The 20,340-nt window shown below is 37.1% G+C and overlaps 1 protein-coding gene and 1 pseudogene across 1 annotated transcript; both read right to left on the reverse strand.

Annotated features, from left to right (window-relative positions):
• Positions 1–8,160: 8,160 nt before the first annotated feature.
• On the reverse strand, positions 8,161–13,471 carry UGLYAH (ureidoglycine aminohydrolase). Its single transcript, XM_008246236.2, has 13 exons — positions 13,263–13,471; positions 12,890–13,018; positions 12,381–12,468; positions 12,196–12,272; positions 12,067–12,106; positions 11,887–11,953; positions 10,872–10,957; positions 10,518–10,599; positions 10,117–10,173; positions 9,984–10,022; positions 9,277–9,347; positions 8,491–8,544; positions 8,161–8,362 (listed from the first exon to the last, which is right to left on the reverse strand). The coding sequence occupies exons 1-13, from the start codon at positions 13,447–13,449 to the stop codon at positions 8,293–8,295; spliced, it is 1,047 nt and encodes a 348-aa protein (XP_008244458.2). The 5' UTR covers positions 13,450–13,471; the 3' UTR covers positions 8,161–8,292.
• A 683-nt stretch (positions 13,472–14,154) lies between these two features.
• On the reverse strand, positions 14,155–15,349 carry LOC148915613 (zinc finger BED domain-containing protein RICESLEEPER 2-like; annotated as a pseudogene).
• Positions 15,350–20,340: the final 4,991 nt, after the last annotated feature.

Below are 20,340 nucleotides of genomic sequence, written 5' to 3' on the forward strand. Positions count from 1 at the left end.
GAAGATCCTAAGACTTTAAGACCAGACTTCTCACCTTTGAATGGGGTTAATTGTTCAAGCATTTCTTCTATCTTTTTCATGGTTGGTTTTATTTTAAGGGAAGGTTTCGACTGCAAGTCTTGGAATTTAACTAAGGGTTTTTCTTTTGACGATTTTCTCATTTCATTTGGGAGTAGTTTGTCAACTTTGGTTTCTATTTTGTCTAACTGTTTTCCTATGACAACTAGACTCTGATTTGTATAATTATTTTGTTCAATTAATTTTTTATCATCAGCTGGTTCGGCGATTTTGAAAGGACTGGCAACTACTTTCGATTTTCCATGATTAATAATTATGGTTTCTACAGGAAGGTGACTAGAAATAATCTCAGTGTGATCAACTTTTTCCCATTTTTATGGGTTAAAGTTTTTAACTCATTTTACATGTAGTGACTTTCAACAAAATCAACATAGAATATTTCAACTTTAGCAGACCACATGTAATCTTTCCATTCATTAAAGATTTCTTGTCTTTTATCTTTATCAGGGACGACTGTATGATAATTATCTTTTCTCTCTTTGTTCTCAGGGGCATATAGATGATTATCTAACGTTGTCCAATTAATCTTAAATTTTCTATTAAGGATTCTTTATTGATTATCTATGACGTAAGCATTGGTTTCACTGGCTAAAAAATCAGATTGTGTGGGTGACTCGGGGACTCGGTTTTTCTGCTTTGGAGGGGCTTCATAACATGGCTGATTAATTTGGGCCGTTTTTCTCAGAGATTCCAACTTTAAATCAATTAGGGCTTTTTCTATTTCTAAATCTCTTTCTTGGGTAGAGGAAGAAGCTGCAAACGAGTGTCTAGCAGGGATATGTCTTTTAGATTGATTAGGTGTAGGCAATTGCTGCAACTGGACTGTGGACTTAGGCTGATTATTGAAATTAATTTTAACTGTGCCATCTAAATATATTGTTGTATATAATCTAAGTTATTTAAACTACGTTGAATGGGAGCGGTTGGGTCTCAGTAACTAAAGTCCAATTAAAGGCAAACTAATCTCAGACCACTTAACGGTTTGTGGAATTCTAATATGAGCATCATGGGTACAACTTTGGATTAATAGTATTTGATCTTTAGGACTCTTTCTCAGGGCTTGAAAATTCATATTAGTACCAGTAACTTTATAATAAATTCTGTAAACTAAGGCTAATGGTTGGGTTCCTGGAATGACATTATAACCAGAAGTCTTAATATTCAGAGTTAATGTCTTAAGAATATGAGGATCACTTATGCTAACAGTAAAATCAGGATAACAATCAAAATGAACTGGACCATTACACAAACTTGACTCAATGATTCCTAAAGTACTATCACTAAACTCAGTAAATCTAGCATCACGCAAGCATAACAAAATGGAAGCTTTTAATCCTAATCTAGTTAGGGGTTTAACTGCAACTTGAACTAAACCAATATGCAAGAAATTATGACCATCATTTTTATGTTTCTTAATTGACTCAAGATTAAGCAACTGACATGTTTCATGTTCTTTACTCAAAGCATAAACCTGTTCAACCGTCTTAACATGGGTAGCAATTTATACGTCTTGTTCAAATCTCATCTTACTCTTTTGGATTTTTTTTACCAGTTTTGGGAGGATGGAGGGTGGTTTGACTACCTGACCAACTTGCGGTTCAAATGGGGACATCTCTAGGTTTACAGGAACTCAGAGCCGGAGTTACCCTGTTTGGTTCTTTGATTGCTGATAAACCTCTAAATATTAGGGTTGTGAAACGTATGCTTAGAAGTGCCTGGGCTGCCTTTGGAAATGTTCAAATCGTGGATGTCAAAGATTTAATTTTTTTCTATAAAATTAGATAATGAAGAGGCTGCTAGGAAAATTGTAGACAGAGGTCCATGGACGATTATGGGGTTTGCGTTCTGTGTTCAGTATTGGCCGCTAACTCTTGCTCTGGAAGAACTGAACCCTAGTCTAATCTCTTATTGGGTACATGCCCATGGGGTTCCAAGGGGACAAATGAATGGGGAAACTGCGGGCTTGATTGGAGCACAATTTGAGAGGCTAATTGGGTTTGAAGACCCTGACCAACCTGGGGGGATGAGGGGGTATTTTCGTTCGAGGGTGGAACTGAATGCCTTGAATCCATTACCTTTGGGTATTTGGCTCTTACGCCCTGATCAAACTCAGTCTTGGGTGGAATTTCTCTATGAAAGATTGGCTAATTTCTGTTTCCAGTGTGGTCGTCTTGGTCATGGACTTGATCATTGCAAATTTGAAAGCGTTGTTGATGATGAAGATGGGAGGCGCCAATATGGATCCTGGATGAAAGCCAGGATATCTCGAGACCTGGATGTTTCTCCTCCTACCCAGTTGCCAGTGGAGTCACGGCGTCGTGCGGTGGCTACTAGGAGGACAGTCGATGCTCCTATTGCGAGTGGTGTTCATGTTCACCCTGAGCGTGTTAAACTATGTGAACATGGCGTGTTTCATATTGCTAATCCTGATATTATTCCGGCTTTCCCGCCATCAGATGTCAGAAGAGGAACCACTGCATGCAGGTTGTCTATTGTGCCTAGTAGTGAGGGCCCAGTAGCTAGATTTGGGTCCAATGAGGGTGCTTCGGGCAGCAGACCTATTTTCTCAGCTGATGCATGTGTTAGAAAATGGATTGATCAGGGATTGTTTATTTCTGAGCCGAATGATAGTGTTTTTGCTGGGCCTACATGTTGGAATTTACCCTTGGGCTCAATGGCTGGTATCCAAGCCCACGCTATTGGCAATTCAGGGGTTTGCCAGCCCGCATGTTTGGAGAAATCCAACTTTTTGAACCTCCTCCTATTCAACATACACCTGTAGTATCTGAACCCAGTTCCCCTCCTCCCATATTTCAATCTAAAAGGCCTCTTAATATATGTTCCTCTCCTGAGGAACCTATCAGGAAAAAACCAAAAATTGCAACTCAGCCTTTCCAATTGGCCATGTCTACTGGAAGTCACAATTTTTCACCAAAAATTAGAAAGGGTAGGTGGGGTAGGAGCAGAAGTGTTAGAAATAGATTTCTTCAATCAATGGACCTCTGTGATGATATCTTCAGCGAGGTAAGGGTTCCTTCTGTTGATTGTGATGATTTATCTTTGGATAATAGTGAAGTTGAGATAATTCCTTCTTTGGAGAGGGGTGGCTTCTCGGGCGGTGGTGGCTGGCCTTCAACAGCCACATCATCGCCATGAGTTATTTGGTTTGGAATTCTCAAGGGCTAGGCTCTTCCTTGACAATTCGGTCACTAAAGGAGTTAATTAGGAGGCATCGACCTTCTACTGTTTTTCTGATGGATCCAAGTCTGGTGGTTCTAGAATGGTGAAGCTACATTTGGAGTGTGGATATATGTTTGGATTCACTGTGGATGCGGAAGGTCTTTCTGGGGGCTTGGGTCTCTGGTGGAATTTCAATGTTAAGGTTGAGATTCTTTCTGCAACTAAAAACATGATTGATACTATTGTCACTAATGCCTCTGACTCTTCTTTAGCTCGTGTTTCTTGGGTTTATGGTCCTCCGCACTATAGGGATAAAGCTAAATTTTGGGATTCATTGGATCGGTTTTTCTGGAATAATAATACTCCCTGGTTGTGTACTGGAGATTTTAATGAATTGTTATGGCAACATGAAAAGTCTGGTGGAAATCCTATTCTGTACTCTACTCCCCGCAATCTTCAGAGATTTATGGACTCCAATTCCTTGTTGGATCTTGGGTATATTGGGCAGCGGTTTACTTGGCAAAATAATCATGTGGATGGCTCTTTTATTCAAGAAAGGATTGATAGAGGGCTGGTAAATGAGGAATGGTTAATTGCCTGGCCTGAGTCTCAGGTGTATCACTGTCCTATGATGGGGTCACACCATTGTCCTATTTTAGTTGAAACTTCTTCTCGCATTATTGCTGGGCCTAAACCATTCCGGTTTGAGGCTGTTTGGGCTGAGGATCCTGAGTGCGAGAGTGTGGTGCAGCAGGGTTGGGTTTTAACTAGTAATGGGGATAACTTGTCTAGATGGGATTTGAGCCTCAAGTCTTGTGAATTGAAGCTTCGAAAATGGAGCAAACTGAAGTTCAAGGATCGTAGATTTCAAATTGATTTTCTTTATGGGGAGTTGAAAGGGTTGCAAGATTTTATGGGTGATGCTGATGTAAGGGTGCATGCAGATACTATTATTTCTTCTATTGATTCCTTGTGGGAGTTAGAAGAGATTTTCTGGCACCAACGGTCTCGTGTAAAATGGCTCACTTCTGGTGATTCTAATTCAAGATTCTTTCATATCTCTACCCTTCAAAGGAGGCAGTATAATCGAATTTTGAGACTCAAGTCATTGTCGGGTAATTGGTTAGTAACTGAACCTTCCATTCATCTAGCTTTTGATGATTATTTTCGGAACTTATTTAAAACTGTTGGTCCCCGTGATTGGAGTAAAGTTCTCTTGTGTACTCCTTCTATTGTGTCTGCGGATATGAATGACTCCTTGACTCGTCCCCTGAGTTTGGATGAGGTTAAAGCTGCTGCGGCTCAGTTAGGATCCCTTAAGGCACCGGGGCCTGATGGCTTCCCCGGTTTGTTTTACCAACGTTATTGGTCTACTGTGAGTTCTGTGGTGAATGATTCAGCTTCTGATTTCATCAATTTTGGACATCAAATCGTTAATTTGAATATGACGCATATTGTTCTGATCCCAAAGGTCCTACATCCTGAAGAATTGGGGCAATTTAGGCCTATTAGTCTATGCAATAATAGTTATAAGCTTTTGGCAAAGATTTTAGCGAATCTGTTGAAGGTTATCCTTCCAAATATCATTTCTTCACACCAGAATGCTTTTGTTCCCCACCGTCAGATCCAAGATAATGTTCTTCTGGCTCATGAGGCATTCCATCACTTGCGATTAAAAAAATCGATATGTAAGTTTGAGTTAGGCCCGAAACTGGATATGAATAAGCTTATTACCGTATTGAGTGGGATTTTTTGCAGGCTATGATGTACAAGATGGGATTTAATGACCAGTGGGTTTCTCTTATTATGAGGTGTGTGAGCTCCGTTTCATTTGCTGTGATGTTGAATGGAAAAGTTGGGTCTCAGTTTTGCCCTTCTAGGGGTCTCCATCAGGGTGACCCACTTTCTCCTTACCTGTTTCTGCTTGTCAGTGAAGCTTTATCTAATATGATAAGTTACAACAGCTCTTTGGGTCAGCTTCAGGGAATTTATCTGCATAATCGTTGTCCTATGTTGACCCACTTGTTCTTTGCTGATGACTCTATTTTCTTTCTTGCTGCTACAAATCATAATTGTGTTGTGATGGAGGAAATATTGTTTGATTATTGTTTGGCTTCTGGGCAATTAATCAATCTTGATAAATCTAATATTTTTTTCAGCCCTAATACCCCTTTATGGGTTAGAAAGGATTTATGTTGGATTTTTGGGATCAAAGAAGCAGACAATCCTGGGAATTATACTAAAGAGCGCATTTTGGGGAAGGTCTAAGAAAGAGGCTCTTAATTATACTAAAGAGCGCATTTTGGGGAAGTCCAAGGTTGGAAGCAAAAACATTTATCGCAAGCTGGTAAGGAGACTTTGATAAAGGCTGTTCTGTTTGCTATCCCTTCTTACCCCATGTCGTGTTTCAAACTTCCAATTACTCTATGTCGTGAAATTGATTCACTTATTGCTAATTTCTGGTGGGGTAATAATTCAGAAGGGGGAAATAAAATTCATTGGAAGCGTTGGGAGCTGATGGGTTTATCTAAGGCAGCTGGAGGGATGGGGTTTCAAAAACCTTGGTTATTTCAATGATGCTATGCTTGCTCGGCAAGCCTGGAGGATTATTTGCAACCCGGGTGCCTTATGGGTCCAAATTCTTAAAGGTTTATATTTTCCTGATTGCAGCTTTTTGGAGGCTCAAAAAGGAGGCCGTGCTTCGTGGGCTTGGTCAAGCATTCTAGTGGGACGGGATATTATTCTTTCTGGAGCTCATTGGCAGATTCTAAATGGATCTTCTACCTCAATTTGGGCTGATAAATGGATCCCAGGTATCCCAGGTGGTTATTTGCAACCTTGTCTCCCTGTTCCTGTGGATGCTCCTGTCAAGGTGTGTGAGTTAATTGATTGGAATCATGGAGTTTGGAATCTGTTACCCATTGCTCATCTTATCTCCCAACATGAGCTTAATGCTATTACGGCTATTCCGATCGGGGGGTCTGTTTCTGGTGACCGGCTGGTTTGGCCATGGGTCAAGTCCGGTAACTTTTCTGTGAAGTCGGGCTATAATTGGATTGTGAATCAAAACATCAGGTGTCCCTTGGCTAACGCACATTCTTCACATACCATTTCTCTTGATACTTGGAAGATCATTTGGGAGTCCAAAACCCTTCCAAAAGTGAAACAATTTCTTTGGCAAGCGGTCTCTAATATTCTCCCTTCCTTCTTAAATCTCTATATGCGTAAGTTGTCCTTTTCGCATTTATGTCCTATTTGTTTGGAGAGTCCTGAATCAATTGAACATATGCTGGTCCTTTGTCCTTGGACAGCCTGTGTTTGGTTTGGAAGTGCAATTGGCTATCTCGTGGATTTGCAATGTTTTACTTCTTTGGATAGATGGTTGGGCAGTCTCTTGAGAGGGGAGAGTATGTTTTCACCCAATTCTAGGTGGATTTTGTCGGTTGTTGCTTTCACTTGTTGGCATATTTGGAAGGCTCGATGTAAATTTGTTTACAATGATATCCCAATTGTGCCTGCAGCTATTAAATCTCGTGCTTGTTTGGCGGTGTCGGAATTTTGGAATGTTACAAAGAAGCCAGTTCTTGGGTCAGTGGGTATGCCTATTCAGATTTCTTCTCCTCATCCTTCTCATTGGCTACCCCCCATTTCTTCCTATGTTAAGATTAATACTGACGGTTCTTGGAAGTCTGGTTCTGCTATGGCTGGAGTTGGAGTTATTATTTGAAAGATTGCTGGTTCTTGTATTGGGGGTCTTGCTGCTCAGGTGCATGCCCAATCTCCACTTATGGCTGAAGTTATGGCCCTGAAACATGGTCTTTTGAGAGCTAAAGAGTTGAATTTGGTTAATGTTGTGGTGGAATCTGATTCTCAAGTGGCTATTAATTCTGTTCAAAGGGATGTTTCTTCCTCTAATTTGGGAGTTGTATCCTATCCTTAAGGATATTAGGTTTCTTAAGCCTCTTTCACAAATCTGAATTGGGCATGGTTGCCCCGTGAAGCGAACCGGTCTGCGGATGCCGTTGCCTCGCTTGCCAGGAAGGGGATGTGCTTGGAGTCGTGGCTTGTGCGACCTCCATCCTCTCTAGTTCATATTTTGTCTCGGGATGATCTTCCTTGCCCTCCGCCTGGTGCTTAATCTTTTGTTGTGTGGTTTTTCGTTTGTTTTGTTCTTTTGGCTTGTTTTTAGTTCGTTGGTTTGGTGTGTCTGCTCTGTTTGTTTGATTGGGTTTGGCTCCCCTTTGGGCCTTTGCCGGTTGGCTTTTATGGTATCTTTGTTGACCCAAAAAAAAAAAAAAAAAAATTTTATTTTCTGTTAATAAAGTAGAATTTCAGAAATTTTTTTATTATGTGTATAATATCAAAGGTTTTCCTCTAAGACTGAAAAGAGGAAATGAACGGTGTGACTGGCTCTGAAGACAATACAAAACCTGTCATCGAGCAGAAAGCTAACCTATAAAGTGCTCCATACCATTTCATATTTATGATCATGCTGACATGGTATTCCATAGCTGCCTATAGCTAGGCCTAGAAGTAGGGTAGGGGATTTTAATCCGTCAAAGATTATCCGTGCAAAATTTCATCTAAATTGGAACTCATTTGGCCACTTGATTATCGTCATAAATATTTCTCCCCATAAGTGATTCTGCTCTCCCAGAATTACTTACAAACAAACCATTGATAGCATGGTTGAATTAGGGTAGATTTTTGGAAAGATCAAGAGATAATTGTGGTGTGGGACAAAAACAGTATTGTATGGTGATGCAGGTTAAATGTTGAATTGTTCTTACCCGTTTTCCAATTCTAATTCCATAGTGTTTTTGTCACCCCGAAATTTCTAGTGTAAGACCACAGAAAGGGTCTTCTGTATCAGGTTATCTGTTACAACTAAATGCATCTATAGACAACATCAAAATTACTAGCTAATCCATAAATGTATAAAGGTTAGAGGCTATGGAAGATTGCCATTTGCTTTCCAGTACACAAATCTGTCTTGATAAACAGTATAAATTGACATCCTAACGATATATGTGACTACAGTGGATTTCTATTCACATCTTTGTACAGCAAATATCGTGACCGGCTTTTGCCCAATGCAGCATACCTGTAGAAGTTACAAATTGCATTACAAATCTATTTGCTTTGGTTACATTAAAACGTGGAAATAGAAAGAAAAAAGTTCTCTGTAAATTAAATGGAAATCAATAATTATGCATTTCTTTCCTCACTCACCATTGAGGCACAAACGGTGCCATCCAAATGGCATCACCGGCTTGAACAGGGTACCTATTTACAGAATAGTCATCAAAAGATGCAATGAGAATAGACTTTATTAAAGTATCGGTAAAGGTAAGCTTAGAACAGCAGGTAGAATGCTGTCATAAGTTGAAAACTGATAAGAAAAACCACTGCAACAAGCAATTCATTTGATTGCCACACTCAAGAAGAGGAAGAAATGGCTCCTCAGAAATTTTATGATTGGTAAGGGGTACAAAACTTAGAACAGCAGGTAGAATGCTGTCATAAGTTGGAAACTGATAAGAAAAACCAATGCAACAAGCAATTCATTTGATTGCCGCACTCTAGAAGAGGAAGAAATGGCTCCTCAGAAATTTTATGATTGGTAAGGGGTACAAAACTTATATGCCGTCATCTAATTTTCAGGGACTGATTTCAGGCACAAGAAGTAGAATCTATGGTTGATATTATGGGCAACTATTTTCGATGGACTGTTTACAAAGAGTGATCCACCTGGAGAGTTGACGGGTATGATTTTTAGGGATGTGTCATGTGAGGAGTATATTCTTTCATTTATTCAGCAAAAAGTGCAATTTCTGTGATGATTTTCACTTTCTTAGTTTCGTTGATGATTCCATTTGCATTTGCAAGCATGGTAACAAACTCTAATGCACATCTAGCATATGAAATGATAAATATTATAACCATACCTTACAAAATTGCCGAGCAAGTAATGAAAGTAAAATCTCATGCAGTATCAACAGTGAATGGAACGCTTACCAGCTATCACCTAAGCGATAAATACCCTGTCCCTCCAGAAGCAGCAAACCATGCTGATTGTAATGGACCTCCTACAATGTTTGACAGGAAAGTCTTTTCAAGCTGGAGACCCAAATAAATATTACAAGTACAACAAATTTCAACAAGATTTCAACAAAGCTTTTCACAAACTAAATAGTGATTCACAAGTCAATTGAATGTTTCTTTTCAAAAACTTCAGGGCTTCCTCACTAAGTGATTGTAGGTTCAATCATTAGCGGGCAATTGTTGATTCCAGCGCTTCTCTTGATTGGTTGAGGCAAGCAACAAAATAGATATCATGCTTATTAGCTAAACATTCCAATAGTAATGGGCGGTAGAAATATGTCATCACAAAGAACTCTTCGGATATTGAGGATAGCCTTAACAGATAATTTCAAGTCAGTTACTCAACAATAGTTATTAAGAGAAAGAAGTATTACTGTTTTTTAAAGAAAAAAGAAAGAAAGCCAGCACCAGCAAAGGCAAAATGAGTATGGCGTTAAGCTTCAATAACTTTTATGTTTCTTTCCAGGAGTGACCAAACCAAAGTCAAGAGGATCAGCATACCTCAACTTAAACTAATTCCAATTCAAAAGAAACAAAATTTAAAGTCCAAAATAAAGTTTCTGAATGTGAATCATGGAACACAAAACAATAAACTTAACCAGCAAGGAACAGACTAATACCTTCACATTAAGATATTCCCCAGGCTGGAAATCCATAATCTGCAGGCAAGGTCCCAAAAATGCTGAAAACTATTAGAGAGGGTGGCGAGCATGAATACAAAGATTGGACACAGATAAGTAAATGATGACTTACATGGATATTGAAGTCATAGGGTATAGATGTTGGAATAAGCTTCCTTAATTGAAAGACCTAATAATGGGTAAAAAAATTAGTGAAAGACAAGGCTATGAAGTCTTAAATATATCATCATCACCAGACCCAACTAAAGTTAAACAATAAGAACGTATATATTAAATGTCAGTGTGTATCCACAAGGTACAGTTAAGCATTACTTAATTCTCAAAAACATAAATAATCTAATTCGCAAGAAGAAGAAAATTATATCTGGTGGAGAGATTTCCTCACTAACATGTTTAAAGGATTGAATTCTAGAAATCCACAACGTAATTCCATAGGTGGTTCTTTCTGAATTTATTTTAAATTGCAATGATGTACAAAATCAAAACAAACCTACAGAAAAATCCAGTACTTACCTCCCCTGGAGTTTCCAAGAGTGGCTGCTGGTCTGTTGAACCTACAATCTGCTCAGTAGGTTGGTTTTCCAGAGAAGCATGCCTATACGGAAGCATCAAAGAGCACTTTAGCCACTTGAAGAGTATTATAATGGTTAATTGGAAAGTGAGGAAATGGTAATGAGATGAGTAAAATCGTGACCTCCTAAGAAAAATATTATTGGTTTCAGTAGTGTTTCATTATCAAGAAAACTGTCTAGGACAGATGAAGTTTTTCACTCCATTTGAATTTTTGAAATAGCATTAGTGCCATTAAGGTTGATTTTGAGTGTACTATGTGTTCATCAAGCAATCATAATGCATGGGGAGACAAACCTTCTTTCGAATACCACAAGAGTGGCAGATCCATCACACTTGAGGGAATGATCAACATTAGGAGGCAAATAAGCATATGAATCCACCTGTGTTTCATATATGAACGAAATCAGACTTCTTTTCACCTCTAATGAAAATTCGCCCGAGCACCACCTCCTCACAGATAATTAGATATGTCATTATTCTACCACAAAGGAAAAATACTTGGAACATCATTACGAAAAGCACTAGAAGCAAAGTAGCATTCTATCAGATATCTAGAGTCCTTGGTTGGTGCAATAAATGCATACTTGTAGCATTCATATTGTCTATAAAAACAATGTAATACATTCCTACTAGTACTAGTAATTGGTGTTGCAGAAGTTGATAAATAATGACACACTTTTATGTTCACTTTCACACAATTCAATAATATATCAGACTTCTAGCTGCCTTCATTGTACTTATAAATCCTAATGCCAAAAATCAATTAATCAAGTGTAGAAATTAAGTGGTGTTAAGATGTTCATATATCAAGTTTGGATCAATTTCTATAAAGCTTCTCTCCTCCATCCTCTCTTTTCTCCCCTCTCATTTTCCATTCTGTTCATTCTCTCTTTCATACCCTTTAACCTTTCTCTTCATGCTTGTTGCTACCAATCAGCGTCCAAAGTTTTCTTTTTCACATGGATCCTCACTTCTGTGATCTCTTTAAAGGAATGTTATTAGACAACCCCGAGTGGGTGAGTTAAACAGAACGTACACAGGATACTTGAAACACAACATATTATAAAAGCACATTAAGAAATAGGATAGTTGCGAAATATATATACATGTTATAAATGGATAATATGTGTAACTTTAAAAAGTGACAATAAATACGATTATGTGCAAAATAGGTGACCCAAACATAAACATGATTTATATATGAAAAGAAAAATAAAGGACAAATGTACTAAATTAATAATGAGTCATTCAAATTTAATATCCACCAAAACCCGCAATCTCATGATGAAAATATATCGAGCTTTCTTACCGTTAATTTGTGGCTAATACCAGAGACATTAGTGAGAGTGACAGCACCCTGAACCACAAATATGAACCTAGCTAGTAGGAAATAATAAGAGAGTAATAAAGTTATGAAGTAAATCCTGAAATCTTATACTTAAGTATCCTATAGCAAAAATAAAAAATGAGAAAAAGAAGATGCCCACACCTTTCAGCATCATATGGAGGGAGTCCAGATAGTGAGTTTTCTGCACATTGGAGAAAATAAACGTCAATTAACAAATTCCAATTCCATGTAGTAATATGAATGACACAACCATTGCACAGTGCATCCAACCTTGCATCTTCGCAAGGTACATTACAAAGTGTGAGCCCATAGCCGGTGTTATCAAATAGGCTCCCAATGTCATGGTCCTGTAACAGTGAAGAAGAACCATTCTAACAATATATCATAACGAAGAGCAATCTGTATTACTGCAGCAGTGAAGAGGAACTTTTATCATAATGCAGAGTAGAAAGTACCACTCAGGTAAAGGACTAAAGACGTGACTTTCCGGTGTTATTAAAGCATGGTCCCGTTTGTAAACACTACGAGTGAATCCTGGCAAGTCTGAGAAGAAAGAACCCAAATAAACCTCAGCTAATATTTAAATTTCCCTTAGCTGCATTTTGGTTGTAAATAATATTAAGAAACAAAATAGAAAACGTAACACAGAATGAAGTTTAACAAGTCTCATTTTTAGCTCCCTCCGATTGCTACTTAAACCAAACATGCAATTACACAGTCCCAAAGCATCCCATGAACTTTTTCTTACTTTCAACATTTTTTTTTTATAAGCAAAATTTTGGCCAAAATTGGACTTTTTTTTCTTCTCCTCTCTCCGCAGCAACCAAACATATGTTGTGGGATTAAAGATAAACCAACCCAGCTCCAGGCTTCTGATTACTCTACAAACTAATAATCACCAACAAAATCCACCTTCACATATAATTGCAACTTGCAAGCAAAATACAGATTTCTATATACTGACCTTGAAGATGAGAAGGAGAAAGTGTGGGATTGGTGACCTTCCAATACAAATGCTTCGAGTTCAAACCCGAGTCAACGATTGAAGGAGCAGAGCAAAATTCCTCTTCAGCTACTGCCATTTTGAGCAAGCCTGAAAAAGGTTGAAGATTGAGAAGCTCCATCATTAGTTTGAGAACTTAATCATCCGTTTAATGGGTTATATGATCAAATAATGGAAACCCAAATAAGAAAAATAGTTGTACTAGGCCTATGTTCATAAGCCAGACACTATGATCAAAACAACTTATTTCAATTCTCTTATCATTTTTCTACATCTTCCCGGTAACGAAACAGAACGGAGCAGATAAAAAAGAGATGTTGGGTTGGGTGGGTACTTAGGGTGGTGAAAATGATGGCAAGAGCGTGATTCATTGTGAGTCTGCGACTAGGAGGAAGTGAGGGAGATCTGGAAAACCGAGTTATGCTTGTTTGTTCAGTGTTCCTCCGTGAGTATGAGAAGTTGGGACTTTGGGCTGTACCAAAATTTGGGGTATGGGAAGAGAACGACGGCTGACAAAGCATCCATTTGTGGACGTCTTGGATCGTTGGTGAATTGGTGACTAGGATATTGGGTAAGAACAAAGGGTCCCAGACGTTTTGCAACATTTGTATTATGGACGTAGTTTTTATGTTTTTTTTATTATTTTTTTATTATTTTTTTATTTTTTATTATTATTTTTTTTTTTAAAATTTATTTTGTATAGGATAATTTTACTTTACTACCTTTTTTTTTTTGGTCATTTGAAGGAATGGGCACAGTCCGGTTCGGTCCGGTGCAGAGCTCGAACCATAATCAAATCGACAATGCTTCATTCAATCTGGTTCGGTTCGATTTTTAGTAAAAACAGTGGAAAAATCGGACCAAATCGAATTGGCTTGCCCGGTCCGATTTTCCGATTTGGGCAGGGTTTTTTTTTGAAAAAAAAATCTATTTGTGTTGAGCTTCAGTAGCATATAAGATCGGCCATGTTTCAGATTCTTGTAAAAATTTGACCTCAACTTAAATAATTTCTACATGCCAAGCATACGCATTTTAACTTCCAAATACAAAATGTGGCCATACAATCCAAACATACAAAACATGGTTATCCAATCTAAACATATAATCTTAAGAATTATACAACCTAATGTAAAAATTGATAATTAAATTACAAACCAAATTAGAAGTTTGAAATATAAGCAAAAAATTAAAACATAATACTAATGAAGGCTTCACATATTAAATGATCACTGGAACGTAGAAGGACTTGAGTTGGTAGGTGCTAGTAAAATTGCAAGATCTACAAATAAAAACGTAAACACATTAAAACATTAGACAAACATGCAAACTATATATATAGTAATAGTATACATCATTAAATCACATAAAACTAAAAACAAATACCCAACTCAATGAATTCATAAAAATCCATTTCTTGAATGGTTGGCTCATATTGTATAACGGAGATGTCATCGGACCTTAACCAATTTTGAGAACAAATTAAGGCCTCCACAATCTTAGGAGTTAAAGAAGCACGGAATGAATTAATCGTCCGACCACTCGTGCTAAAGCATGATTCCGAAGCCACTGTTGATACGGGAATAGCAAGCACATCCTTTGCAATAAGTGACAAACTCAGATATTTAACCCCATTCAATTTCCACCACTTCAAAATATCGAAGTTGGGAACCATTTTTTCAATTGGGTCGGTTAAGTACCTATCAACTTTATGCTCCAATATCACGGTGTTACTTGCTTGAGATTCTTTATCCAACCTTCTTCCATTTCCCAAAGGTGCTTTCCTCCTCCTTTTTTGCTAGAACTTGTTATAGTAATACTACTAGTAGAACTAGTATCACCATTAGCACTAGTGCATTGAGTAGGAGGTGGTGGGATAGCATACTCCTCATAAAGCTTCATTAAAAGCTCTTTCACTTTATTTTTCTTCTTAGTAGCATCTTGTGGGTTTTCAAACCTCCTCTTTAATGCAAACTCCAAATTCCCCAATTTGTACCGAGGATCAAGAACAAGTGCTACCATTAAAAGTTGGTTCACTTTATCAAGGTCACCCCAATACTTTTCAAATTTCACCTTCATGCTACATGTCATATCTTTCAAAACCGTGGAGGTGTGAATTTCACTTGGTAATTGCTCTCCAAAGAACAAATCACCAATTTCACCCTCAATTGCAATCAAATTATGAAAGGTGGTGTGAGAAGCCGGATGCAAAGAAACACTCATCTTCAATGTCATATCATAAAATACCTTTAAAAATTTGACAAAGGTAAGTGCATTGTTCCAATCTTCTTTAGTTGGTGGCCCTACCCTCTTTTTAGGCCTATGAGATGCAACCATCCCCTCATCTTCCCCAACCGGTTCATCTTCACCAAACCAAGAAGCAAATGGGGCATCATCATCTTCTCCCATTCTTACAAAGGCCTTTTCAAACTTCAAAGCAGCATCCAACATCAAATATGTTGAATTCCACCTAGTTGGAACATCCAACACTACAAGCCCTTTGCATTTAATTCGCTCCTTCAAAACACATGTTTTAAATTCCTCTAACCTTTGTGGAGAGGATCTTACATACCTAACCGCATTCCTTATTGCCAATATGCTTTTCTCTAGTTTTTTCAAGCCATCTTGAACAATCAAATTGACAATGTGAGCACAATACCTCACATGCATATACTTTCCTTCCAATACAAGACTACCATTCTTCCAATGACCCATCTTTGACTTCAAGTAATCTATTGCGTTTGTGTTTGAAGAAGCATTATCGACCTTGATTGTGAGTATCTTCTTCAAATCCCAACGAAGCAAACAAGTCTCGAGGAGTTTACCAATTGAGTTTCCCTTGTGGTTAGCAATGACACAAAAGTTCAAAATTCTTTTGTGCAAGGCAACTCATCCATCACTACCATTTCTACACAAGACCTTAACCAATCTTTTTTAGTATGCCCGGTTGTTGAAAGACCACCAAGTGCTTGGTCAAACGACAAGGTCTTTTGCCTTTTATCCTTTCCAACACTCCCAGGGTATTTCTTACATATAGACTCAATATGTTTCTTCAAACTTGACGTCTCATTCACATTGGGGTCCGCGGCATAACTAGTAAAGCAATACTTGCACCTAGCTCTCTTTTTACTTGTCAAAGATTTGCTACCATCCTTCTTCACGGTCTCAACCACATCATCATATTTCTCAAACTGATCCCACACCTCCGATTTTTCTCTTGATGATTTTCTTGTCTCTAAAGGAGGTAATTGTGGAAGACCACTTTGTTGACGAGGTGTTTGGGCTTGAGGTTGGGTTATTGGTATAGTAGGTGATGGTGATGATGCGGAAGCGGAAGCGGATGAGGAAGAAGAGCATACTTCATTACTATTACTAGGCAACTGCTCAAATTGGTCCATCCTTCTTTTAATATTTAAAAATCAGCACCTAATTATTTATCAATACAAAAATCAGCAGCATACAATAATATCAACATACAGCAGCAATAAACTAATAGAAAGAGAGAGAGAGAGAGAGAGAGAGAGAGAGATTTAACTTAAAGTCTAAAGTACATGAACATATCCGCCACTCTGACATACCAATATATAAATGTTATCAAATTGAGAGAAGCATGAAGCATATTTAAAAGGAGTAAGTCTCAACTCACTATAGGTAAGACGATACAATTTTCCTTAATCTTTTATCTATCTATCATGTGTATTATGGATCATTTTCATCATGCTACATGCCAAGATGTACACTAACTTAAAGGCACTACAATCTTGATATGATGACCCAATAATATCAAATTAACACACATGCTAAAGAAACCACCTTTATCTAATTAATTTTCACAAGTTCACAATAAAGATAAATTTATAAACAGAAAGATAAACCTTTATATTAACCCATTGCTTTCTCAAAGACAAGAGATGGTTTAACTTACAATGGCAGCTCACGTGTCAATCCTTCAGATAATAATTGATTTACTCCAGCTATAAAATTCAGTAGCTTCAAAGCCCATCTATTGATTCAATACGAACTTTAACTTTTTTTACAACCTGTACAAAAATATAATCAGACCATAAGAGTGCATAGAAAACATGGAGGTAAGAATAAGAACTTCCAAAAGCCAAATAAATTTTCTTACAACAGTACAAAACCAGATATACTACAAGTACAAAAGTATGGAAGAGTGCTTTGTACTTTGTCAAAACAAATTTAGGGAGTTTCACTAAAACACCCAAAATGGGAGCTGAAATTATAAAAAAACCCAACACCCAAAACACTTTATAAACACACCCAAAACCCATCATTACACACACTCAAAACCCATTTATAAACACACCCAAAAAATATATAATTGTTGACTTTGGGGTTGATTTTGGGTGTGTTTATATGTTTAAATAGTGTTTGGGTTTTTTTATAAATACATGTCTAGGATTGGGTTTATTTATAAATTTGTAAAAAATTTAAACAAGTACCATTCATGCAGTACAAAACCAGATATACTACAAAAGTAGAAAAGTCAGTCTCTAATGCGTGAATCAAACCCAGGTGCACTTGCGGGGAGGGGAGAGTTTGGCCCACTTTTCAACTGTGGTGCCACCCCATGTACAATTTTACTTTATTACCTTGAAGTTTACAAACTCACTTTGCAACATGAACTTTTTTTTGTCTCACTTTTGTATCTGAAATTTAATTTCCTATCACTTTCATAGTTCCCGTTAGTTTTTCATTAACAAGTCTGAAACTGATGTGCATGTGGGTCCACAAATAATTTTAAAATTATAAATCCTTTTTTTCAAATAACCAAAAAAAAATTTAAAAATTAGGAAAAACAAACTCTCGTTCTTTACCCGCTCCTCTTCCCCCGCCCTAGCAGCCCCCAACCCCACCCTAAGCTAACCCATCCCCACCCACACCCCCAATAGCCTCTCCTTGATCTTTCACCGGAATATCAACTTACCTATCCTCGCCATTTGAACCACCCTAAATCTAATGAGAAGACCCCATCTTACTTGTAGCTATTTAAAAATTAAAAAAAAAAAGATTTGCCTGAGTTCCAAACCCCCTTTAAAAGGTAGGGCAATCGTCACTCATCGACTTCCTCCTCATCGCCTGAGAAAGGGATTCGCTCCTAATCCAGATTGTGACAAGTGATGCAGAAGGGTAGGGAATTCCTTTTTTTTTTTTTTTTTTTTTGTTGGAGGAATGTGTACCACCATTACTTGGAAATTAGGTACAAGCCTTTTGTTTTGGTTGATGAAGTAAATTAAGCCGTTATGAATTATTGTCCAGATTTTATGGATTTTCTTCATGTTCGTGTGTCGTAGATTCAGAAAACGGCTCAACAAAATGAAGAAAAAACACATTCTTTTATATTTATTGCGTCATAGATTTGTGCTCGTCGTTTTTTTATCTTAAAAATGGAGTTGGTATGAAATAGGCCAATAGATCAAATCGTGCGAGCGTGCCACCATTAGTGCGAGAAATAGCCTAATAGAAATATGAATATATTAACAATATGCGCCTCGGATAAACTGATTTCTAATCAAATCACTGTGCTATGAGAGGGGAACTAGTTCAGATTGGTTCTTTTCTATGCCTCAAGCCAAATGAGGACTTTATTATTTTCCTAGTAGTAAGAATGAAATCAATGGAAAGTAAAAGAAAGCAACAAAAGGTGCCAACAAAAAAAAAAGGATTTGGTCGAAATCACGACTATCACCATTTGAGATCGCCTCAGATCGTGTGGAAACTAGTCAAAACGCCTGGAAAGTTCAACTTCTTGTCAGAGAGCTTGGTGATAACCTGTTAGAACTCGAAAATTAAGCCAAAAGATGGCAAGAACTTGAGCAAGAGATGAGAACAATCACAACTGAAATGTCACGTCCAGACTACTTGGGAAGCATATTGGCCATAAATGAGACTGATGTGGGAAGCATATTGTATATGTTGTGCTTTTGGGAGAGTTGATGACTTTCTTCTTCTCTTGATCCTCTTTATATAGTGAATGATGGATTACTTGATGGGAAAGGCTACTTGGCGTGCAAGACTTCTAATTGCATAATAATTCCTTTTTCTAGCTCATGAATATTCTTGACAAATCATATCAAATCACCATTAGTTGGCAAGATGATAATTGTCACTTAATATTTATTTGGTTTCAAATTAAACAAATATCAGCCATATCTTAGCCATATTTGTCTAATTTGAAACCAAATAAATATGAAGTGACCATATTTGTTTAATTTGAAACCAAATAAATATGAAGTGACAATTATCAAGAATATTTATAAAAACAAACCTAAAATACTTAAGAAACCTCACCCTATAGTGGCACATTCATCAAAACATTTGAAAAAATCATCTATTTATGGCCATGTTGATTTCATAAACAAATCAAAAGTGGACTTTAACATAGTTCGAAAGCCCTTTAAGTCATGCTTCTTCAAAAAACTAGAACTTTGAGGTTACTAAGATTTCTTTCTATCACGATTATTTTGAGATCATCACTACAAAAAACATAACTGTCCTGCCTATGAAGACCACCATGGAAAATTCACACTATTTTGACAATGACATCTCATATCTATAAGGACATAGAGCCCAAAATTCAACAAAGACTCGCATCATTCTCACGGAAGTCTTGCTTGAAAAAGCAAAACAAAATGGGTATAAGATGTCTCTAGCTTTCGCACATATCAAATTAAACACGCGCTTTGTATACTTCTCTAATGCACTAACATAAATCACCTTAACATCTTTAGATGAACCATTTTTTCTAAAGAGAAATTGGCCATCATAACTAAATCTTTCAGTGGAATAATTTGTAGTTAAGGTAAACTTCCAAATCTTGCACTCAACTACAAGATCCTATGAACTAATTGTTTTGTACTCCGGTGTAATACATTTCATAAATTACTTTTCCTTTTCTAAAGTTGACCATAATACTGGATAATTCAAATGTAATCTCAAACACAGCAAAGTTGTTATGTTCTATATCAGACTTCACAAGTCTATAGGTTGCATTCAAAACTCAAAATAAACAAATAAAATTGAGTTATTCAAATTACTTGCATATTTTAATTTAGGAGTCAAATATGTAAGTACCAAAGAATTTGATTTTGATTTGTGCATTCCTACAAATAAATATTTTTTTTTGGGTCAAAATCACAATGTACATACACGTCAAAATAATCCCAAATTAGGAACTAATCATGCCCTTATGTTATTTTACATTCTTCTCTTTTTTTTTTTTTTTTTTTTTGCTTCTCATTAAACTATTTAATAGATGCTAAAGCTTTCATATGAAAATACCAACATTTGACCTAATTTGACTTGGATGATTTCCCATGCTACTTTATTTATTTATCTATTGCTATCACAAATAATCATACATTCCAACCAGCTTTGCTAGGTCCACATTTGTT

Source organism: Prunus mume, linkage group LG7 (genome assembly GCF_029339155.1).
Source record: "Prunus mume cultivar Tortuosa linkage group LG7, ASM2933915v1, whole genome shotgun sequence".
NCBI lineage: Eukaryota > Viridiplantae > Streptophyta > Magnoliopsida > Rosales > Rosaceae > Prunus > Prunus mume.